The sequence below is a fragment of the Carassius gibelio genome, chromosome B12 (genome assembly GCF_023724105.1).
Source record: "Carassius gibelio isolate Cgi1373 ecotype wild population from Czech Republic chromosome B12, carGib1.2-hapl.c, whole genome shotgun sequence".
NCBI classification, from domain to species: domain Eukaryota; kingdom Metazoa; phylum Chordata; class Actinopteri; order Cypriniformes; family Cyprinidae; genus Carassius; species Carassius gibelio.
Genome location: NC_068407.1, coordinates 27,124,237 through 27,150,283, shown reverse-complemented (window position 1 = coordinate 27,150,283; position 26,047 = coordinate 27,124,237). Strand labels below are relative to the sequence as shown.

The 26,047-nt window shown below is 38.0% G+C and overlaps 1 protein-coding gene across 3 annotated transcripts in view; it reads left to right on the top strand.

Annotated features, from left to right (window-relative positions):
- The window catches only part of LOC127969173 (ADP-ribosylhydrolase ARH1-like), a 465,099-nt gene that overhangs the window by 15,202 nt on the left and 423,850 nt on the right, over positions 1–26,047 (top strand). For 2 of the 3 annotated variants that reach the window (XM_052570950.1, XM_052570948.1), the window contains exon 3: positions 25,906–26,011. The exons of the other annotated variant lie outside the window; for it this stretch is intronic. In XM_052570950.1, coding sequence (XP_052426910.1) covers positions 25,906–26,011 — 106 coding nt within the window. The remainder of the gene's footprint in view (positions 1–25,905; positions 26,012–26,047) is intronic. 3 annotated transcript variants of the gene reach the window in all.

Sequence of the window (26,047 nt, the reverse complement as noted above, 5' to 3'; positions counted from 1 at the left end):
GTATATTTTTTATTGCTACGTGGCAAACAAGTTACCAGTAGGTTCAGTAGATTGTCAGAAAACAAACAAGACCCAGCATTCATGATATGCACGCTCTTAAGGCTGTGCAATTGGGCAATTAGTTGAAAGGGGTGTGTTCAAAAAAATAGCAGTGTCTACCTTTGACTGTACAAACTCAAAACTATTTTGTACAAACATTTTTTTTTCTGGGATTTAGCAATCCTGTGAATCACTAAACTAATATTTAGTTGTATGACCACAGTTTTTTAAAACTGCTTGACATCTGGGTGGCATGGAGTCAACCAACTTGTGGCACCTCTCAGCTGTTATTCCACTCCATGATTCTTTAACAACATTCCACAATTCATTCACATTTCTTGGTTTTGCTTCAGAAACAGCATTTTTGATATCACCCCACAAGTTCTCAATTGGATTAAGGTCTGGAGATTGGGCTGGCCACTCCATAACATTAATTTTGTTGGTTTGGAACCAAGACTTTGCCCGTTTACTAGTGTGTTTTGGGTCATTGTCTTGTTGAAACAACCATTTCAAGGGCATGTCCTCTTCAGCATAGGGCAACATGACCTCTTCAAGCATTTTAACATATGCAAACTGATCCATGATCCCTGGTATGCGATAAATAGGCCCAACACCATAGTAGGAGAAACATGCCCATATCATGATGCTTGCACCTCCATGCTTCACTGTCTTCACTGTGTACTGTGGCTTGAATTCAGAGTTTGGGGGTCGTCTCACAAACTGCCTGTGGCCCTTGGACCCAAAAAGAACAATTTTACTCTCATCAGTCCACAAAATGTTCCTCCATTTCTCTTTAGGCCAGTTGATGTGTTCTTTGGCAAATTGTAACCTCTTCTGCACATGCCTTTTTTTAACAGAGGGACTTTGCGGGGGATTCTTGAAAATAGATTAGCTTCACACAGACGTCTTCTAACTGTCACAGTACTTACAGGTAACTCCAGACTGTCTTTGATCATCCTGGAGGTGATCATTGGCTGAGGCTTTGCCATTCTGGTTATTCTTCTATCCATTTTGATGGTTGTCTTCCGTTTTCTTCCACGTCTCTCTGGTTTTGCTCTCCATTTTAAGGCATTGGAGATCATTTTAGCTGAACAGCCTATAATTTTTTGCACCTCTTTATAGGTTTTCCCCTCTCTAATCAACTTTTTAATCAAAGTACGCTGTTCTTCTGAACAATGTCTTGAACGACCCATTTTCCTCAGCTTTCAAATGCATGTTCAACAAATGTTGGCTTCATCCTTAAATAGGGGCCACCTGATTCACACCTGTTTCTTCACAAAATTGATGACCTCAGTGATTGAATGCCACACTGCTATTTTTTTTAACACACCCCTTTCAACTAATTCAACTAATTGCCCAATTGCACAGCCTTAAGAGCGTGCATATCATGAATGCTGGGTCTCATTTATTTTCTGAGAATCTACAGAACCTACTGGTAACTTGTTTGCCACGTAGCAATAAAAAAAATATATGAAAAACCTTGATTATTCTGGTTAGTCACATTGTACTGCTATTATTTTGAACAATACTGTAGGTGATGGGGGGAGGGGCTCTGGCTCTTCTGAGTTTGCGGAGGAAGTAAAGACGATGCTGTGATTTCTTGGCCGGTGCTGCTGTGTTTTCCCTTCAGGAGAGGTCCTTTGTGATGTGCACACCCAGGAGCTTGGTGCTGCTCACTCTCTCCACAGTCGCACCATTGATGGTCAGAGTAACATGCTGAGTGTGTGCTCTCCTGAAGTCGACAACAATCTCCTTCGTCTTCTCCATGTTCAGAGAGAGATTGTTCTCACTGCACCTTACAAGTGGCTCACCTCGCTCCTGTAGTTTGTCCCATTTTTGTTGCTAATGAGACCCACCACAGTCGTGTCATCCGCAAACTTAATGAAGAGGTTGGAGTTGTGTGATGGTGTGCCGTCGTGGGTCAGCAGAGTGAAGAGGAGGGGGGGCTCAGCACACATCCTTGGGGGGCCCCAGTGTTCAGTGTGATGGTACTGGATGTGTTGTTGACCAGTACGGCCTGAGGTCTTCCAGTCAGAAAGTCTGTTGAGGGATAATTGTGTTGAATGCTGAACTGAAGTCTATGAACAGCATTCTGACGTATGAGTCCTTTTTGTCCAAATGTTTGAGTGCTGAGTGGACGGCAGTGGTGATGGCATCATCGGGGGAGGGGGAGGGCTCTCTGTGTGGTGTAAACAAAGTCCAAAATGTTATTACCTCGTGTTGGAAAGTTAATCTGTTGGTGTGTTTTTGGAAACAGTCAGCATGATTGAAATCCCAAGCTATGATGAGAAAAGCATCAGGGTGTGCTGTCTGCTGCTCGCTGTTGATGTTGTTCGGGGGAATGTAAACCGAAATGAGCAGTACGGCAATATATTCTCTCGGCAGATAGAACGGTCAGCACTTAATAATCATAAACTCCACCAGGGGTGAGCAGTGTTTGCAGATCACAACAGCATCGCGGCACCATGCATCATTGATGTAAACACAAAGGACAAGAGCTCTGCCCGCTCAATAGCACATCAGATGGTCGAGCTGAATAGTGCTGTGTGGAACGCTGTTGCTGAGCCATGTTTCCGTGGACACAAAAACAAACAACATTGTCTTTTAGAGTCCTCTGAGTTGAATGTAATAATCGAATGTAGTCCAGTTTACTGTCCAACAAGCATATGTTAGCCAGTACAATGGTGGGGATAGATGGCTTGTGTGGGTTAGCCGTTAGCCTAGCCCAGATACCTCTGCGCTTAACCCTTTTCTGCTTCCTCTCACACCGCTTGTGGCGCCTCCATGCAGTCGTGGGGGTCGGTGATGGTGTAGGCCTCCGTAGCAGACCAAGATCCTGCAGCTGTTCTACGTGCACAGAGTTTAACTGTAAAAATGCGATTCTGCCGACATAGAGCAGAAACTCATGACAGTATGCGCGCTTACAGACAGGTAGACGCGATGACAATGTACAAAAACACTGCGACTCACAAGACAAGAAATACAAAACCACTGTTCTGTTGGGACAGAGAGAAGCCGCTGCGTGTGGACGTGCCACCATGATAGTTACCAAACCATGTAGTGTTGTAGGAGAAGGAAATAAGAATTATCACTTGGATGGTTCACCCAAAAAATTTAAATTCTGTGATTAATTACTCACCCTCATGTCATTCCAAACCTGTAAGACCTTCATTCATCTTCGTAACACAAATTAAGATATATGTGAAGCTTTCTGAGAGCTCTCTGATCTTCCATAGTTCCTCCTGCTTGTTGGTGTCGCTGTTGGACAGTGTTTTCTCTACTTCCTGTTGGCCTTCTGTAGCTAATCGTAGCTCTGTGTAGCTGTTTTTATTTTATTTTATTTCTCTATAATCTTTCTTACTATCACTGTTTGTTTTTGTTTTTTAAGTTGTAAAATATAACTTAATTCACACCATATTTCTGATATTATCGATCAATCTTATCAGATTAACTTTGATCGTTCACTTTTCCGTGAGTGCAGTACACCTGCAAAGTGTTAGCACTCGTTAGCTTGTCATTAGCGTTTTCTTTTCTCCTCTCCTCTCCTCTCCTCTCCTCTCTCACGCTGCAGTTTTTCACAAGTTCATCAAACAACCACAGTAAGAATATTTCATCAAGCACGGTGAGTAATGGCTTCGCCTGCTATCGTTATTTGCACCTCTTGCCACATATACAGTTTATCTATCTCTGTCGCTGATGAGGGATTCACATGTGATAAATGCAGGGAAATAGTTAGGCTGACAGAGAAGATTTCAGAATTAGAGACACGCATCCAAACTTTAATTGAGGACAGTAAGAATGTTAGGGCTCTAGATACGGCTTTGGATGCGTCTAGCTCAGGGATTCCTGTACATTGTCCGGTTCCGGCAACAGAGCCCCTGAAGCAGGGCAATTGGGTGACGGTGAGGCAGCGTAGTCGTGGGTCAAAACACCACTCTTCTGTTCCGATCAAAACATTAAACAGGTTCTCCCCACTCAGTGATTCACCCACTGAAAAACCTGATGAAAGTGCTCTAGTTATTGGTGATTCTATTGTACGGAACGTAAATATAGAGACACCAGCCACCATAGTCAAATGTTTACCGGGAGCCAGAGCGCCTGACATCTTGGCAAATTTAAAAGTGCTGGCTAATGCTAAACGAAAATACAGTAAGATTGTTATTCATGCCGGCGCTAATGATGTTCGACTTCACCAGTCGGAGATCACTAAAAATAACTTTAAAGAGGTGTGTGAACTTGCAAGCACGATGTCAAACACTGTAATATTCTCTGGTCCCCTCCCTGCTTACCGTGGTGACGAGATGCATAGCAGATTGTCATCACTCAATGGTTGGATGTCTAAGTGGTGCCCACAGAATAATATAGGTTTCATAGACAATTGGACGAGCTTTTGGGGCAGACCTGACCTGTTTAAAAGAGATGGTCTTCATCCCTCCTGGGGTGGCGCCACTCTTCTCTCTAGAAATATGGCAGATAGTCTTAGTGTTTATACTTGACTAACTGGGGCCCAGGTCAGGAAGCAGACAGACTGGCTAAACCGACCGTCTGCTAGCTGCCTCCCGTCACAGAGGTCAGTTAATTCTCAGCACATAGAGATTCTTTCACCTAGATATCACACTATAGAGACTGTGTCTGTTCCCCGAACTAGAAAATACAAAAAACGTCCTAACCAAGTTAAGGCTAACAATTTAATTGAGGTTCAACAAATAAAAAACAAATGCAATATGGATAAACAAATGATAAAGCTTGGCTTATTGAATATCAGATCCATTTCTACGAAAACACTTTTTGTAAATAATATGATAACTGATCATAATATAGATGTGATCTGTTTGACAGAAACTTGGCTAAAACCTGATGATTACATTCTTTTAAATGAGTCCACCCCCCAAGATTACTGTTATAAACATGAGCCGCGTCTAAAAGGCAAAGGGGGAGGAGTTGCTTCAATTTATAACAACGTTTTCAGGATTACTCAGAGGGCAGGCTTCAAGTATAACTCGTTTGAAGTAATGGTACTACATATAACATTATCCAGAGAAACAAATGTTAATGATAAATCCCCTGTTATGTTTGTACTGGCTACTGTATACAGGCCACCAGGCCACCATACAGACTTTATTAAAGAGTTTGGTGATTTTACATCTGAGTTAGTTCTGGCTGCAGATAAAGTTTTAATAGTTGGTGATTTTAATATCCATGTCGATAATGAAAAAGATGCATTGGGATCAGCATTTATAGACATTCTGAACTCTATTGGTGTTAGACAACACGTTTCAGGACCTACTCATTGTCGAAATCATACTCTAGATTTAATACTGTCACATGGAATTGATGTTGATAGTGTTGAAATTATTCAGCCAAGTGATGATATCTCAGATCATTATTTAGTTCTGTGCAAACTTCATATAGCCAAAATTGTAAATTCTACTTCTTGTTACAAGTATCGAAGAACCATCACTTCTACCACAAAAGACTGGTTTTTCAGTTATCTTCCTGATGTATCCAAATTCCTTAGCATATCCAAAACCTCAGAACAACCTGATGATGTAACAGAAACTATGAACTCTCTCTTTTCTAGCACTTTAAATACAGTTGCTCCTTTACGCTTAAGGAAGGTTAAGGAAAACAGTTTGACACCATGGTATAATGAGCATACTCGCACCCTAAAGAGAGCAGCCTGAAAAATGGAGCGCAGCTGGAGGAAAACAAAACTAGAGGTATTTCGTATTGCTTGGCGGGAAAGTAGCATATCCAACAGAAAAGCATTAAAAACTGCTAGATCTGATTACTTTTCTTCTCTTTTAGAAGAAAACAAACATAACCCCAGGTATTTATTCAAAACAGTGGCTAAATTAACAAAAAATAAAGCCTCAACAAGTGTTGACATTTCCCAACACCACAACAGTAATGACTTTATGAACTACTTTACTTCTAAAATCGATACTATTAGAGATAAAATTACAACCATTCAGCCGTCAGCTACAGTATCACATCAGACTGTGCACTATAGACCCCCCGAGGAACAGTTCCACTCATTCTCTACTATAGGAGAGGAATAATTGTATACACTTGTTAAATCATCTAAACCAACAACATGTATGTTAGACCCTATACCATCTAAGCTCCTAAAAGAGGTGCTTCCAGAAGTCATAGGTCCTCTTCTGACTATTATTAATTCCTCATTGTCATTAGGATATGTCCCCAAAACCTTCAAACTGGCTGTTATTAAGCCTCTCATCAAAAAACCACAACTTGACCCCAGAGAACTTGTTAATTATAGACCAATCTCGAATCTCCCTTTTCTGTTCAAGATACTAGAAAAGGTGGTATCCTCACAATTATATTCCTTCTTAGAGAAAAATGGTATATGTGAGGATTTCCAGTCAGGATTTAGACCGTATCATAGTACTGAGACTGCTCTCCTTAGAGTTACAAATGATCTGCTCTTATCATCTGATCGTGGGTGTATCTCTCTATTTGTTTTATTGGATCTTAGTGCTGCGTTTGACACAATTGACCACAACATTCTTTTGCATAGACTTGAACACTTTGTTGGCATCCGTGGAAGTGCATTAGCATGATTTAAATCGTACTTATATGACCGCCATCAGTTCGTAGCAGTGAATGAAGATGTATCATATCGATCACAAGTGCAGTATGGAGTACCTCAAGGCTCAGTACTAGGGCCGCTACTCTTCACGCTTTATATGTTACCCTTGGGAGATATCATCAGGAAACATGGAGTTAGCTTTCACTGTTATGCTGATGATACTCAGCTCTATATTTCCTCGCAGCCCGGTGAAACACACCAATTTGAAAAACTAATGGAATGCATAGTCGATATAAAAAATTGGATGACGAGTAATTTCTTACTGCTAAATTCAGAAAAAACAGAGGTGTTAATCATAGGGCCTAAAAACTCTTCTTGTCATAACCTAGAACACTGTCTAAGACTTGATGGTTGCTCTGTCAATTCTTCGTCATCAGTTAGGAATCTAGGTGTGCTACTTGATCGCAATCTTTCCTTAGAAAGCCACGTTTCTAGCATTTGTAAAACTGCATTTTTCCATCTCAAAAATATATCAAAATTACGGCCTATGCTCTCAATGTCAAATGCATAAATGTTAATCCTTGCATTTATGACTTCAAGGTTAGACTATTGTAATGCTTTATTTGGAGGTTGTTCTGCACGCTTGGTAAACAAACTACAGCTAGTCCAAAATGCAGCAGCAAGAGTTCTTACTAGAACCAGGAAGTATGACCATATTAGCCCGGTCCTGTCCACACTGCACTGGCTCCCTATCAAACATCGTATAGATTTTAAAATATTGCTTATTACTTATAAAGCCCTGAATGGTTTAGCACCTCAGTATTTGAATGAGCTCCTTTTACATTATACTCCTCTACGTCCGCTACGTTCTCAAAACTCAGGCAATTTGATAATAACTAGAATATCAAAATCAACTGCGGGCGGCAGATCCTTTTCCTATTTGGCGCCTAAACTCTGGAATAACCTACCTAACATTGTTCGGGAGGCAGACACACTCTTGCAGTTTAAATCTAGATTAAAGACCCATCTCTTTAACCTGGCATACACATAACATACTAATATGCTTTTAATATCCAAATCCGTTAAAGGATTTTTAGGCTGCATTAATTAGGTAAACCGGAACCGGAAACACTTCACATAACACCGTACTTTCTACATCATTAGAAGAATGGCATCTACGCTAACATTTGTCTGTTTCTCTCTTGTTCCGAGGTCACCGTGGCCACCAGATCCAGTCTGTATCCAGATCAGAGGGTCACTGCAGTCGCCTGGATCCAGTACGTATCCAGACCAGATGGTGGATCAGCACCTAGAAAGGACCTCTACTGCCCTGAAAGACAGCGGAGACCAGGACAACTGAAGCCCCAGATACAGATCCCCTGTAAAGACCTTGTCTCAGAGGACCACCAGGACAAGACCACAGGAAACAGATGATTCTTCTGCACAATTTGACTTTGCTGCAGCCTGGAATTGAACTACTGGTTTCGTCTGGTCAGAGGAGAACTGGCCCCCCAACTGAGCCTGGTTTCTCCCAAGGTTTTTTTCTCCATTCTGTCACCGATGGAGTTTCGGTTCCTTGCCGCTGTCGCCTCTGGCTTGCTTAGTTGGGGTCACTTCATCTACAGCGATATCGTTGACTTGATTGCAAATAAATGCACAGACACTATTTAAACTGAACAGAGATGACATCACTGAATTCAATGATGAACTGCCTTTAACTATCATTTTGCATTATTGAGACACTGTTTTCCAAATGAATGTTGTTCAGTGCTTTGACGCAATGTATTTTGTTTAAAGCACTATATAAATAAAGGTGATTGATTGATTGACATACAGAATCCGTAAAAGTAACAACCAGGGTGTCATAAGTATCATTTGTGAAAAACTACAGCATGGGTGAGGGTGGATTTTATATTATGCTATGTTGTAATGCATCAACGGATGTTTATCCTGACAACCATATCTCTAATTACAAAACGAGACTCACATGAAGTATGAAACTCAAAGGTCAATAGTAAGTCGGATTAATCAAATTGTATTATCCTATTGCCTTATACGCATTTAATGAGGAGGGCGCAGCATTTATTAGTAATACCGAACCCAATATACTGGGATATGATGATAAACATTACAAAGAAGACCGAGATTTGATGATCTACATTAAAGAACAAAATCTTCAAAACTTATCTAAAGTGTGCAATACATTTAAACCGGGGTATTAAGAAGATGTACTTTTTCTGGTTAGAGAAATAAATGCTAACCTTCCACTGAGAGTGAAACTTGGTTACGATCATATCAAAAACAGGATATTTCTAAAAGCACCAGTGAACACATCTTTTATATTTTATGGGACGTTGGCTATTATTTTAGGGTTAAAACCCGGTGCGTCTCTAGGATCTTTAAAACAACCTCCCGAAGATCATTTTGATGGTGCACCTCTCGTGATATATGCACCGCATCAAGCTAACATAAGAGGCATGTTTTATAGAATGTATATATACAAGAATATAATCGAATATCAATCAGTAGGTGATTTGTATGTACCGCTACTGAGAACTTAACATATATTATCTAATGACAACGTCAGTGTTAGATTCGACAAGCTGCACAAATAAAGTTTATACTTATCCTTATTACGTACCTGTGAATAAATCTAATATTAATGATATTTGCATTGAGGTTAAAGATGACCAGAACAAACATGCATGTTTCACTTATGGTAAAGTTGTGGCTAAACCTCACTTCAGACATGTGAAATAAGTTTTAGTTTTAAAAAACTATTGCGCTTCTATGGACCCCAGTGATATGTCGCATACTACCGGAACCAAGCAGGTAACGGGTTACCAGGGTACGCTGGTAGTGCGACAATGTACAGTTCGGGCGGGCTCTGCGTAGGGGGAGTGGCCATGTGAAGAAACCTTTGTGTCAAAGTAACAAGTGTACAGTCGCAAAACCCACACGTCGCCCCCCCATGCTAAATGTGTAACACCGCCTTCACACTGGCAGTTGAAATCAGCTCCGATGCGGCTACGAAACGACCGGAAGTCATTTCCTTTCCTATGGAGATTCGCAGACCTCATGCGAATGGCTACGAACCAGGTCCGAACGAGTGCGGTGCGAAAAAAATCGTGTCCGTTGGTCATCCGGATGCGTTCAAAAAAATTTACTCTTGCGAAAGGCTCCGGACGGTTCCTATCCGACAATTCCAGCGGAAGTTGGCGTTGCTATGGTACTGATAAACAAACCTGAATTCATAACTTTTAATAAAATAATGATTTTATAACAATAAGTTGTCATGTCATTTTTTTATTTTCATAATTTTCTAAAATTATAAGGGCAGTTAATACAATTAAAATGAATAATGAAATACTGTGTCCCCGCTCTCGGACACACTCGGCCTCTCTCACTCGAGTGCAGGGTTGTTGCAGCCCTACATACCACTATATCACATTTAGCTGACCTGACATGCACATTCAGATACAGACAATATCAATCGTTCTAATCTCTCCGCCATTTTTTTCTACTCGCTTCCGAAGCTTTCCGATGCTTTTCAGCTGTGTAGTACGACGTCCACTGGGGGAGTATTGCGTATTACAGAGCGGATTTCAACTGCCAGTGTGAAGGCGGCGTAAAGAAATCCATCCATGCCAAAAGACCTCTGAACATTATTTTCTAAACATGGCTCTATTCCACAACATGTCGGAGGAATGTATTAAATCAGAGTTAGATATATTTACAATTCCCATGAATTGTTTGATTGAAGCTCTGATTATTTGTGGAAAAGGACTAACTGGGGCCCAGGTCAGGAAGCAGACAGACTGGCTAAACCGACTGTCTGCTAGCTGCCTCACGTCACAGAGGTCAGCTAATTCTCAGCACACAGAGACTATTTCACCTAGATATCACACTATAGAGACTGTGTCTTTTCCCCCGAACTAGAAAATACAAATAATGTCCAAAACCAAGTTAAGATTAACAATTTAATTGAGGTTCAACAAATAAAAAACAGATGCAATACAGATAAACAAATGATAAAGCTTGGCTTATTGAATATCAGATCCCTTTCTATGAGAACACTTTATGTAAATAATTTGATCACTGATCATAATCTAGATGTGCTCTGTTTGACAGAAACCTCGCTAAAACCTGATGATTACATTATTTTAAATGAGTCCACTATGGAAGCAGTTTAGTCTCAAATATAATTCACGCAAAAAACACGCTTCACACATGCGTAGACAATTTCACATGCATGAAACCTAATTCACGTACACACAAAAAAAAATTCACATGCGCAAAATAAAATTATATATTTATAAAATAGGTTTCACAAATGCAAAAAACAATTTGTAGATTATACAACTGTGCACAAAAACCTTTGAATGTTTAAAATTTACCAGTGTCTGAATGTACGAATCGTCATTTACTACGAATCCACTCAGATTTGAGTGTGTGTGTTTTTGAGACTTTTCTGGCAGAGCTCTCTTCCCACTTGGGTCTGTCGTACTCTTTAGCCAATCAGATGCGAGCTTACCATTCAACCAATCATATCATAAGCCACTGAGTGCATTCAAGGAGCACGATTCTGCGGCACCTTTTGCGCAATATGGATTAATTAGAACGGAAATTAAGCCTTTACATCAGTAATCCAGCATGGCGAATGAAGAACGGGAAGCACGGGTAAGAGTTTAGTTAATTTCATAAAAGTCTGAGTTTACACATTTTATCGTTTACACATTCAATCAAAATACAGTTGTTACAGGACAGTTACAGTAATTATAAATTAAACTGCTATCAGGATAGTAAAAAGAAAGACCTGTAAAGACAAAAGTAACATTTTGAGAGTTGTGAAATTATAATTCTAAATAATCTTGTTTTATAAATTGATGTATTTTAGGTCAGTGTGTACTTTCTTACAGTAATACATTTTAAAACATACAGTATTGTTCAAAATAATAGCAGTACAATGTGACTAACCAGAATAATCAAGGTTTTTAGTATATTTTTTATTGCTACGTGGCAAACAAGTTACCAGTAGGTTCAGTAGATTCTCAGAAAACAAACAAGACCCAGCATTCATGATATGCACGCTATTATGGCTGTGCAATTGGGCAATTAGTTGAAAGGGGTGTGTTCAAAAAAATAGCAGTGTCTACCTTTGACTGTACAAACTCAAAACTATTTTGTACAAACATTTTTTTTTCTGGGATTTAGCAATCCTGTGAATCACTAAACTAATATTTAGTTGTATGACCACAGTTTTTTAAAACTGCTTGACATCTGTGTGGCATGGAGTCAACCAACTTGTGGCACCTCTCAGCTGTTATTCCACTCCATGATTCTTTAACAACATTCCACAATTCATTCACATTTCTTGGTTTTGCTTCAGAAACAGCATTTTTGATATCACCCCACAAGTTCTCAATTGGATTAAGGTCTGGAGATTGGGCTGGCCACTCCATAACATTAATTTTGTTGGTTTGGAACCAAGACTTTGCCCGTTTACTAGTGTGTTTTGGGTCATTGTCTTGTTGAAACAACCATTTCAAGGGCATGTCCTCTTCAGCATAGGGCAACATGACCTCTTCAAGTATTTTAACATATGCAAACTGATCCATGATCCCTGGTATGCGATAAATAGGCCCAACACCATAGTAGGAGAAACATGCCCATATCATGATGCTTGCACCTCCATGCTTCACTGTCTTCACTGTGCACTGTGGCTTGAATTCAGAGTTTGGGGGTCGTCTCACAAACTGCCTGTGGCCCTTGGACCCAAAAAGAACAATTTTACTCTCATCAGTCCACAAAATGTTCCTCCATTTCTCTTTAGGCCAGTTGATGTGTTCTCTGGCAAATTGTAACCTCTTCTGCACATGCCTTTTTTTTTAACAGAGGGACTTTGCGGGGGATTCTTGAAAATAGATTAGCTTCACACAGACGTCTTCTAACTGTCACAGTACTTAGAGGTAACTCCAGACTGTCTTTGATCATCCTGGAGGTGATCATTGGCTGAGCCTTTGCCATTCTGGTTATTCTTCTATCCATTTTGATGGTTGTCTTCCGTTTTCTTCCACGTCTCTCTGGTTTTGCTCTCCATTTTAAGGCATTGGAGATCATTTTAGCTGAACAGCCTATCATTTTTTGCACCTCTTTATAGGTTTTCCCCTCTCTAATCAACTTTTTAATCAAAGTACGCTGTTCTTCTGAACAATGTCTTGAACGACCCATTTTCCTCAGCTTTCAAATGCATGTTCAACAAGTGTTGGCTTCATCCTTAAATAGGGGCCACCTGATTCACACCTGTTTCTTCACAAAATTGATGACCTCAGTGATTGAATGCCACACTGCTATTTTTTTGAACACACCCCTTTCAACTAATTCAACTAATTGCCCAATTGCACAGCCTTAAGAGCATGCATATCATGAATGCTGGGTCTCATTTGTTTTCTGAGAATCTACTGAACCTACTGGTAACTTGTTTGCCACGTAGCAATAAAAAAATATACGAAAAACCTTGATTATTCTGGTTAGTCACATTGTACTGCTATTATTTTGAACAATACTGTATGTAGCCTAGTCATTGTTAACCACTACGTTGAAGCAATGTAGTTCGATCAAGATAAACAACATCAGATATTTAGAAACGTTGTTTAATTTGTAAATATATTGTCTGTACATTGAAATGCATCTTTCTCTTCTCTATAATTTAGGAATATCTAAAGCAGTATATTCTTCAGCGACTTCATGATAGTTTAGTTCAGGGATTCCCAAAGTGTGGTTCGCGAGAGGTAAAATGTAATGGCGGTCTGTTTTTTTTTTTTTTAAATAGGATTTTTCCATACAATAAAAAAACATGAACAGTAAACATTTCCTTTGTAATTGCTTTTATTTAAAAAGAAAAAAACTATAATGTATTAGTTTTCGATGTAAACGTAGAAGACAGATGCTGTCTTCAATGCACTGTTCTTCTTTTATGTACTGCAGGCTAATATGCATGCCAACTCGTTTCATTCATTCCATAATATATATTATAAATATGCTTAACTGGCTGAAATCAGAGAAACTGTCAAGTCGGACATCTTATGATAAAGTTGTTAGTCAGGAGGAGAGGGGCCAAGAGAGAGTGAGGATTTGGAGGCAACAGAGACGAAGAGAATAGAGAAAGAAAATGAGCAAATAAAAAATCTTGAGGAAATCTCTCTCTGGCTGCAGGCTGAGCGACTTTTGCGCTGCACTCGAAAAGTTCCAGATGCATCCTCTTTCATTTTATTTTATGTTTGAGCCTATGCTCTTTCCAACTTAATTATGTTGTGGATCAGACTACATGAGTGTTTTCTTTATTCTGGATGAATTACATATTCTTTTGTGTCTAGAAAGGGTAAATATGGGCCATATCTAACCCAGAAGTCAGCCACAACTGGGACGGATCTGGGCCACATCTCAGAAATGGCGTGGTTGACATCTGGGCCAGGTGTCGCCCATGCCATTTGTGAGATGCGGCATGGATCTGGTACAGTTGCGGCTGACTTCTGTCAGACAAAACTGGGCCAGATCTGGCCCAGATGTCACCCACACCATTTTTGAGATGTGGCCCAGATCTGGTTCAGTTGTGGCTGACATATGTCAGCCAGACTCAGGTTGAGTCATCGCCGTCATTCCGCGCGGTATGTGGGCCAGAAGAATATGGGAGATGTGGGCCAGAACTGGGCCACATGTCATTTGCTATCTGGGTCGTGTGTTATTTATTGACGCACTTGAAAAGTTTCAGATTGATCCTCGTTTTTATTTATTTTAAATATTTTGGAGCTTATTCTCTTTAATGATGTGGATCGTTTGTAACTTCATTGCAATTTAATTCAATGTACTGTCATTCTAATTTCCATAACCGTTATGTTATAGTGCAGTGGTTCCCAAACTTTTTTTCCTGTGCACCCCCTTCTATGCCCCAACCGGGTTGGTGCACCCCCAATCCCCACAAAAAAAAAAACGCAACAAAGCTGTCTTTTAGCGCCATATAAAGAGTCATGAACAAAGAACATCAACAAAGTTTCAATATAATACAACAAAGCTACGCACAAGCTTCCACTTTTAAGAGGACGAGTGACAGACACAGGCTCAGTAACAGAAAGCACGGTTATTTTCAGCCGCGTAAAATAAACAATATGCTAGGCCTATTAAATGACCATGGAGCTAGCAGCAGCATTATCTCAACCCGCGGCCCGTCACCAATTCAAATGCATCCCACCATGCTGAACACAATTAAAAAAGAATGTTTCAGTTTTACAATTATTATTATTTTTTACATTCATTTAAAAATTTACTTAAGAAATATAAGCTATAGCCTAATGTTTTTTAATGTTAAATTATTTTGTGTTTCATATATTATTTTCAGACATGATCAGACCTACTCACATAACATTACTCATTTAACGAACACATACAAGCGCCCACTTTGGCAAAATTCAATCAACAACAAGTTCGGTAAAATTGAGCATCATAATGGACAAATTTGTTTTTAAGGGAGAAAAAAAAGGAATGTGAAAAATGCCAGCGAATAAACACGTAGCCTAGAAAAAATAATAGTCGCAGTATCAGTAGTGAGGGAGAGTGCTGGATTTTCGGTTTGCCCCGCATTTTACTTGAAGTTCAGGCAAATGGGAACACCATATATTACATAGCAATCATCCTTAATTGAAGAAATGTGGCAAAACATCTCTGGAGAGAACATTATATTATTATATTTGAATGTGCTTTCCATATTTGGACCAACATAGGCTACATTTGTGAATGCACATTTTCTGCAATGTCGCGTCAAGTCATGCTCCCGTGCGCATCTTAAGCCATATGTTAAACTTTCTGCGTCCACAGGGAGACCGTTTTGGACCGCTAGGTAGGCGTGACGTTATCATCGTCATGGGGGAGTGCGTACGGAGGCCCTGAGAGGACGAATGTGTACCTCGCATTTTTTTATGACCGCGCAGACAGGTGCGTGTAGTCAGTAGACTTCAAAAGCTCAATTGCACATGTGGAGGTAATGTGAAGAAGCCCATTGCTACTCGAACCTGTGCAATCCGCTTGCACTTGGACTTGGACCATACTGCGGCCCAGTGGAAAAAAAGGTTGAGAACCACTATAACATATATAGTTACAAATTAAACAACATTTCTAAATATCTGATGTTGTTTATCTTGATCGAACTACATTGCTTCAACGTAGTGGTTAACAATAACTAGGCTACAGGTTTTAAAATGCATTACTGTAAGAAAGTACACACTGACCTAACAGACATCAATTTATAAAACAAGATTATTTAGAATTATAATTTCACAACTCCCAAAATATTACTTTTGTCTTTACAGGTCTTTCTTTTTACTATCCTGATTGCAGTTTAATTTATAATTACTGCAACTGTCCTGTTACAACTGTATTTTTTCTAACTAGCTTTGTAACTAGAAAAACTGCCTTGATTGAATGTGTAAATGACAAAATGTGTAAACTCAGGCTTTTATGAAATTAACTAAACTCTTACCCGTGCTTCCCGTTCTTCATTCGCCATGCTGGATTACTGATGTAAAGGCTTAATTTCCGTTCTAATTAATTCATATTGCACAAAAGGTGCGCAGAATCGTGCTCCTTGAATGCACTCAGTGGCTTATGATATGATTGGTTGAATGGTAAACTCGCATCTGATTGGCTAAAGAGTACGACAGACCCACTTGGGAAGAGAGCTCTGCCAGGAAAGTCTCAAAAACACACACACTCAAATCTGAGTGGATTTGTAGTAAATGATGATTCGTACATTCAGACACTCAAAGGTATTTGTGCACAGTTGTATATCTACAAATTGTTTTTTTTTTGCATTTGTGAAACGTATTTTATAAATATATAATTTTATTTTGCGCATGTGAATTGCTTTTTGTGATTTTTTTTTTTTTTTTCACGCACGTGAATTTTTTTTGTGTGTACGTGAATTAGGTTTCATGCATGTGAAATTGTCTATGCATGTGTGAATCGTGTTTTTTGCGTGAATTATATTTGAGACTAAACTGCTTCTATAGTCCACCCCCCAAGATTACTGTTATAAACATGAGCTGCATCTAAAAGGCAAAGGGGGGGGGGGGGGGGGGGTGTTGCTTAAATTTTATAACAACGTTTTCAGGATTTCTCAGAGGGCAGGCTTCAAGTATAACTCGTTTGAAGTAATGGTGCATTATCCAGAGAAACAAATGTTAATGATAAATCCCCCGTTATGTTTGTACTGGCTACTGTATACAGGCCACCATACAGACTTTATTAAAGAGTTTGGTGATTTTACATCCGAGTTAGTTCTGGCTGCAAATAAACTTTTAATAGTTGGTGATTTTAATATCCATGTTGATAATGAAAAAGATGCATTGGGATCAGCATTTATAGACATTCTGAACTCTATTTGGGTTAGACAACACGTTTCAGGACCTACTCATTGTCGAAATCATACTCTAGATTTAATACTGTCACATGGAATTGATGTTGATAGTGTTGAAATTATGCAGCCAAGTGATGATATCTCTAATCATTATTTAGTTTTGTGCAAACTTCATATAGCCAAAATTGTAAAATCTACTTCTTGTTACAAGTATGGAAGAACCATCACTTCTACCAAAAAAGATTGCTTTTTAAGTTATCTTCCTGATTTATCCAAATTTCTTAGCATATTCAAAACCTCAGAACAACTTGATGATGTAACAGAAACTATGGACTCTCTATTTTCTAGCATTTTAAATACAGTTGCTCCTTTATGCTTAAGGAAGGTTAAGGAAACCAGTATGACACCATGGTATAATGAGCATACTCGCACCCTAAAGAGAGCAGCCTGAAAAATGGAGAGGAGCTGGAGGAAAACAAAACGAGGTATTTCATATTGCTTGGTGGGAAAGTAACCTATTCTACAGAAAAGCATTAAAAACTGCTAGATCCAATTACTTTTCTTCTTTTTTTTTTGAAGAAAACAAACATAACCCCAGGTATTTATTCAATACAGTAGCTAAATTAATGAAAAATAAAGCCTCAACAAGTGTTGACATTTCCCAACATCACAGCAGTAATGACTTTATGAACTATTTTACTTCTAAAATTGATACTATTAGAGATATTATTGTAACCATTCAGCCCGTCAGCTACAGTATCGCATTAGACAGTGCACTATAGACCCCCTGAGGAAAGTTCCACTCATTCTCTACCATAGGAGAGGAAGAATTGTATGAACTTGTTAAATCATCTAAATCAACAAAATGTATGTTAGACCCTATAGCATCTAAGTTCCTAAAAGAGGTGCTTCCAGAATTAATTCATCATTGTCATTAGGATATGTCCCCAAAACCTTCAAACTGGCTGTTATTAAGCCTCTCATCAAAAAAACACAACTTGACCCCAAAGAACTAGTTAATTATAGACCAATCTCAAATCTCCCTTTTCTGTCCAAGATACTAGAAAAGGTGGTACCCTCACAATTATATTACTTCTTAGAGAAAAATGGTATATGTGAGGATTTCCAGTCAGGATTTAGACCGTATCATAGTACTGAGACTGCTCTACTTAGAGTTACAAATGACCTGCTCTTATCATCTGATTGTGGTTGTATCTCTCTGTTAGTTCTATTGGATCTTAGTGCTGCATTTGACACAATTGACAACAACATTCTTTTGCATAGACTTGAACACTTTGTTGGCATTAATGGAAGTGCATTAGCATGGTTTAAATCGTACTTATATGACTGCCATCAATTCGTAGCAGTGAATGAAGCTGTATCATATCGATCACAAGTGCAGTATGGATTACCTCACGGCTCAGTACTAGGGCCGCTGCTTTTTTGATACCTTTGGTGGATCTCCAAAAGACCCCCGTTTTCCAAAGACCGTACAAGCCTTAAAAAAATAAATAAAATAATTATATTTGTGAGCAATACTCTAACAAACTGGTTCAAGACTTCACATCAGATACTTGTGGACAACAATGTGTGTTTTGTCTGTATCACATGTCAAAGGGTTATGATTATGAAAATGTTGTTAAACTGTATCATGACGACCTGATTAAAAGTTTTTATATGGTTGCTCAATTTGTAAAGAGACTGAAACTTTCTCTCTGCAATACATTTAATTGTATTCAGTGCATACAAAATTGTAAAAGGTGTCTGTAGTACACCTAGAAGCATCCTATTATTTCATGTTTAATAAATAAAAGACTATGTAATCATGAATGTATTAATAATATGGATGTACTGTATAAATAAAGACAGTGTATAGCCAGACATCTTTTTCCATCTTTTTATTAACATCAAGAGCTTAACACGTAAAATAATACAAATATTTCAAACATATTTACAAAAACAATATTAAAAAGACAATCAGGCACTAGTGTTAAGAGATGGTGAATTAAACACCTGTCTGTCAGTGGTTGCAGATTGTGTAATAGACTTTGATGCATGCTTTTACTTCCCCATTTTTTCAACGGGGTAGACGATTTGCTTTTAAGCATCTTAACCATGCATTTAACCTGCGGTTTGATGATAGCGGAAAATTGTATATTTAAAGAGGCAAAAGAATCCAGAAATTCGCTTCAAACCATGCGGGCTGTATTCATAGTGGATTGTGTGAGGCGCAGTTATACGTTTAACCAAATCCAACATGTGTGACCCTTTGTGGCAAATTTTTTTAGATTTCATTGGCTGGTTCAGTAACAGGTGCACTAACAGGTGCATTAGCAGGTGCGTCGATATGAATAGGATCCGGTTTCGGTAGTGTAAGACTTAAAGTACTACTCCCCAAATTACCTTGTTTTACTATAGTTAAAAACCTCTGCAAGACGTTGGAATAAAGTTTAGCCTTCCTGTGTGAATCTAAATCAGCCCTCTGCAATACATTTCTTCTAGCTGTATCAAAATTGTTCTCCACATTTTGCTGAATTGTCTCACAAACACCACCCATTAATTTATCTGATTCTGAGGAATTATGTAAAGCTTTTCAGCATATTCCATCCTAATGTTGTCTGGAGGTTATTAAACTAGTGATAAATGGTATTGCCACACTTAACAGAGGTACACGAAAACCACCTCATTGATTAATCAATTGATTTTCGCACGTACAGCACCTGTTGATCTGAAAACAACCCTGATCTGAGACGAAAATGCTCAGGTGTTTTAGTTTTAAAGTCAATCAAAAGGAAGCCAAAAGGTTGATTGGTCGCATCCTTATAAAATTCCATGAAGTATTGAGTATTGAGTCCTGCTGGTTTTACTGTGAAAAATCTGATTCTCAGTTATTAATATGATGATTGAGTAAGATTTGTACTGATTGGTGTAGGGATTTTTGTGCATTAGGGCAATTGTGTCTTTGGTTAAAAAAATGTTTTGAAAACTTTCATAGCACATCCGGCTAACATTATACAGCCGAAAGGGTCTACGTTTGAACACTCAATAAACTATTTTCTGTATTTCATGCAAGCCTCTCGCAACAAAACAACATTGTTCTTGCAGTACATACCTAGTTGCTTTTTGAAGTCAAACACTTTCCCTCTTATGCTCTCATACCACAAATCAAATTTCACGCATTCACCATCAAGACATAGTCTGATATCCATGATGTTCTTTAGAGAGATACGGACCCACATAATTTGCATTCTGCAAGCGATTAAAATGATGTGGAAAGAATACTTTTTCATTGGTGTTTAGGTTTAAAGCAGATGTCATTTTTGATAATTTCATCGGCAAGAAGCTATAGCTGTCTATGTATCTCTGTTTAGAGGCTTGGTCGTACATGTAAAAAAGTCTACAGCCTTGGAGTATGATTTTTGGTGCTAATCCCTGACAGCTGCAGGGTGACGAACTGCCTCAGTCTGTTTCTGTGCAGCTGAGAGCTGCTGGGCCAAGCTCCCAAACAGTCTGGGACACAGGGGCATTAAGGAACCAAACTTTGTCTGTGTTCCTCATGTCCATCAGACACAGCTAGAGATGGCACTCCTGGACCACAAGTGTAGACATCGCATGACACAGAGAACTAGCGTTGACCTCCATTGCTTGGAGCATGGGGTCAGTAGCAGTTTGGAGCTCACCCTCACAGGTCCTTCAGTGGTTTAGCCTGATGAACCTGCAGTAACGGCATAGCGTGTAAGGTGAAGGCAGCTTCTCCACAGGCCATATAAGCATCGCCAGACAAGCCAGTCGAGTACCTACAGACCCGGGAGGGGAGGCATGGTTCGCTCTGCCAGGTGGAGGCAATATAAGGACACAACTGCTTCGCAATTGACCACTCCACCAGGGGGATCCCTTGTATACCCCCTAGCTGCACCACCCCGAGAAACTGGTCATCCAACCTTGAGAGCTCAGGACAAAGTGGAGATTTCCACACAAGACCTACCCTCTCAGTGGCCAGGGTAAGCATAAGCGGTGACATCTCTGGATCTGATTCTAATGCAGACTGAATTACGCAACCCTATCTTCACAGGGATAACCACCACTGAAGCACCGTCTGCCAACACAAGAAGCTCCATAGAGCGCAGAACAGTGTTTTCGCTCAGCTCTGAAGGAAATAGCTGGTATGCACTGCTGCCTTTTTATGCTCACGCTGTTATCAGTGGAAGCTGGATGCAATAATCGCATGCTAATGTGCATTGGTTGTTTAGTTTACATTCAAAGTAGATTGGACTCTCTAAGCGAAATCCCAATTCAATGACGTGACGTTGAGAGTGACCGACTAAAAGGGAACAATTTACCAGTGAACTTATTGGAAACAAATTATGTTTGTTGTAAAGAATATTTGCATTGCAACTAGTGTTAGACTAGTTTAAGTGTTTATGTAGTTAATAAAGTCTTCTTTGTATCACACTTGAGGCTATTCATTTTTAGCTCATAACTGGAGTCCCTAATCATGCAGATTTTTGCTACATGCTTTGAGTAGTATTGTACAGTAAGAAGGTTATTTTCCTTAACCAGTAAATTAACATTCTTAGAAGTGACAGACAGTTGACACAGAGAGGTCAAGTAAATACAGCGGATCTAAATATTTATAATTACTCATAACTAGTTATGATTGATTATTCATATTTCCCCTTTGAGCTGATTCGTTTCAATAAGAATAAAGACGATGGACTTGAAAATATGGACAGTTAGTTGCTTATTTTAAGTCCTAGAACTGGGGAGGAGAGCAACACTAGTCTCCGTGCCCGCCACAGTCTACTCTGCTCTTCTCCTCTTTCCTGCACTTCCCTTCATATCAACGCTCAACAAAATAAAAGTCCTTGACAAAAATATCCAGAAATAGCATATTATGAATATTAAACAAACAACTTCAAAGAAGTATCTTTAACAATGAACAATCATAATGACAAAAAAAAAAGAAAACATAATGAGTTTGCGTACATCATAGTATGATATTATATTCACAATAAAAAAGGATTAAATATCTTTTAATAATCGTCATTTTTCCTATAATCATTAAAAATCGCATTTGTTGTTGATGTTGTTCTTGTTATTTATAAGCACCAGTGATGAAGTCAGTTTTGCATGTGGATAAACAATTTTAAACATAAAATAAAGAGTTTAATAACATATACAAGAAATAAATGTTTTCTTAATAATAATATTAATAATTTTATATATATATATATATATATATATATATATATATATATATATATATATATATATATATGTATATATATATATATATATACACACACAGGTGCATCTCAAATTAGGATGTTGTGGAAAAGTTAATTTATATCAGTAATACAGTAAGTAAATTGTTAAACTTGTATGAATTAAATAAATTCAGTGCAGACAGACTGATGAAGTTTAAGTCTTTGGATCTTTTCATTGTGATGATTTTGGCTCACATAAAAAAAAAACAGCAATTCACTATCTCAACAAATTAGAATACTTCATAAGACCAAAAAAAATAAAAAAATAAAAAAAAATTTTTTAGTGAATTGTTGACCTTGGGAAAGTATGTTCAGTTACTGTACGTGTACTCAACACTTGGTAGGGGGCTTTGCTTTAATTACTGCCTCAATTTGATGTGGCATGGATATGATCTGTTTGTGGCACTGCTAAGGTGCTATGGAAGCACATGTTTCTTTGAAAGTGGCCTTCAGATCATTTGCATGTTTTGGTCTCTTGTTTCTCATTTTCCTCTTGACAATACCCCATAGATTTTCTATGGGGTTCAGCCCCAGCCTCAGTCCAATCCTTGTGAAATTCACTCAAATTCTTGAATCAAATTTGCTTGAGAATCCTCATAAGGCTGCGGTTCTCTCAGTTGGTTGTGCATCTTTTTATTCCACGCTTTTCCCTTCCACTCAACTTTCTGTTAACATGCTTGGATACAGCACTCTGTGAACAGCCAGCTTCTTTGGCAATTAATGTTTGTGGTTTACCCTTCTTGTGAAGGGTTGTCAATAACTGTCTTTTGGACAACTGTCAGATCAGCAGTCTTTCCATGATTGTATAACTTAGTAAACCAAACTAAGAGACCATTTTGAAGGTTTAGGAAACCTTTGCGGGTGTTTTGAGTTGGTAAGCTGATTTGCAAGTTGCCATAGTCTAATTTGTTGTTATAGTGAATTGGTGAATAGTGAATATGGGATGCCTACATTTACTTCACTATTTTACAATTAAATCTGATCTAATCTTGACAAACTATATATCGTTGGAAAGGTCTAAGACTCCCAAAGAAATATTTTACCAATGTTTTTTGTTAAAAATAATGTAGGAAAAGTAATAGATTAATTTATGACAAAAGTCACCCCAAAAAATCTACATTATAACAGGAATTCTGACCTTTGTTAAAAGAAAGACTTCTTCGTTGCCTTTTTCTCTATCACATTTTAGAAATCATCAGAAATTATATATCAACTGAAAACTTAAAATCTCAAAATTCATCCTTTAAAACCCATTTTAAAATCCGACATTGCATTAAACTGTAAATGGTACATCTAGAGTGACCACCCGTCCCGCGTAGTGCGTGCGTGTACAGCGTTTGAAGCCCAATTCATGCGTCCCACAAATTGAGACTGTGTCACGCATAATCAATGCTTGCTCAAAAAAAGTTGATCGCTCGAGCCCCAGGCAGCCGAACATTACTTTACAGTTCAGCACGCTACTGCGAGAGTGGGAGCGAGTGAGTTTGAATGAGAGATGAAGTTTACATCTTTATTATTTCTGTTTTAACATTTTTCCTACATTATTTATACTAAAATATGTTGTGTAGGCAATAACTCAGTTTAATATTGGACTAATTTACTGAGGTGGCATCGATGTTAACTTACAAAAATGATGATAATTTGGTGGATAATTTACATTTTTCCGTTAAAACCAGGTAGTGTATTCTGATGTAAAATTAACAGTCGCCTGAGGACGCTCAAAAACCACATTATCTGAGCTCAAAACGCTGCTTGAGCAAGTGTCAAGATACTAAAAGTAATAAATACATAATTATGAACGTTTATGTGTGTTTATTTTTGTTCTCAGTACGTTATTTTAATAGCATTTAATGATTATGAATAAAAAAAGCATTACAATTTTTTTTTTATTATATACCATCGATGAAACATGTAATATAAAAGTAAACATAGCAATGTTTTTGCAACAGCTCCAAGTCTCACGCGCAATATAGGCTATACGTCACTGTCCGAATCCGTTCACTTATTTATTTGTTCACTCCTTCCTGATATAGTGAACTCAACTGCCATACACTATATAGGGATTAGTGAATGAGTGAATTCCCTTCCCTTGAGTTGTGATGTTAGACTTTTTTTTTTTTTTACTGTTCCTGTGTTGTTGAGCAACTACAATTCATTTTAATCCTTTAATTTTATATTATAATTTATTTAAAGTGAATAAATTGTAATGAAAAATAAATAAAATAGCTAAAGTAAATCATAAGTGGAAGTGCATCTGTGAATTCTGTCATGAGCATACATCAGCAATTACACATGTTTAGGGGAATAGGGCATTATTAATATACCATGTAAGGAGGTATGTGCTAGAAATGGGTAAACCACTATCAGTGAGTCTGCCCATGGGGTGGGGGCACCGCCACGCAAGGAGTCCCACATTGTCCCTCAGAAACATACCCCTTGTCCCCCCTTGTCCCCCCTTGGGCTTATTAGCAGGTGGTCACCCTAGGTACATCAATATCATGTTACAAAATGTTTTCATTCGTGAATTATAAAAAAAAAAATCAATTTGGATCGTGCACTATAAAGTCTATGTTCAAAAATGTGAATGACAGTTAAGAGTTTAAAGAATAGTGTGTCAAACAGTATACAATAAGCAACAGATGTTTCAGAGTTGTATCCTTAAGTGTTGTCACATGACAAACACTGAATTTTAATTCAGCACAGTTGTCAAGGTTGTTACCTTACAAACAAATGTGATAACCCTTCTTTTTACAAAGGCTTGTTAACAAGGCTTTATAGTACCAAATAATGCTATACTGCCCAACCGAATTCATTTCATAATTGATTAACTTTACATATTGGACGGAACTGAATCAACACAGGCTGTCTTTAACTGAACCATTATATTTTTGGCAGTTACACTAAGTGGGAAAAGCAATATATTCTACACTAAGTACGAATAATGATAAATTTTGTTCTACAAAAAAAAGAATCATTTTCTTTAGCAACAGGCAAGTAAATAGTAGTAATATGGCAAATATTTATACTTCAATACCTTTGTACATTATAAAACAGTATGCAATAACATACTGATATCATCTATCTATCTATCTATCATCTATCTATCTATCTATCTATCTATCTATCTATCTATCTCATTCTCTCTCTCTCTCTCTCTCTCTCTCTCTCTCTCTCTCTCTATATATATATATATATATATATATATATATATATATATATATATATATATTTATATACAAATGTGTATGTGTATTAAAAGACAACAAAGAGTACCGTTAAAGAAACAACTAATTATTTTCTCTCTCTCTCATTTAATTTCAAGTTGATTACTGCTCACAATTTTCCCGACTGCCCGGGACCTGTAACACACACACACACACACACACACACACACACACATATATATATATATATATATATATATATATATATATATATATATATATATATATATATATATATATATTAATATATATACAGTACAGACCAAAAGTTTGGACACACCTTCTCATTCAAAGAGTTTTTATTTTCATTTTCATATATATATATATATATATATATATATATATATATATATATATATATATATATATATATATATATATTTACCCTGTTTTCCCTGTTGTATCTCCCTTAAGGTATTGCACAGTTGCGCCCAGGTACTGAAGGGGGTTGCAGGGTGCCATATAACCCAGAAGCCACAGGTTGTGGGGCAGCCATGAGGTCCATGTGCATTGGTCTTAGGTGAGGCATGCTTTCTTTTGTATTTTCAAATATATT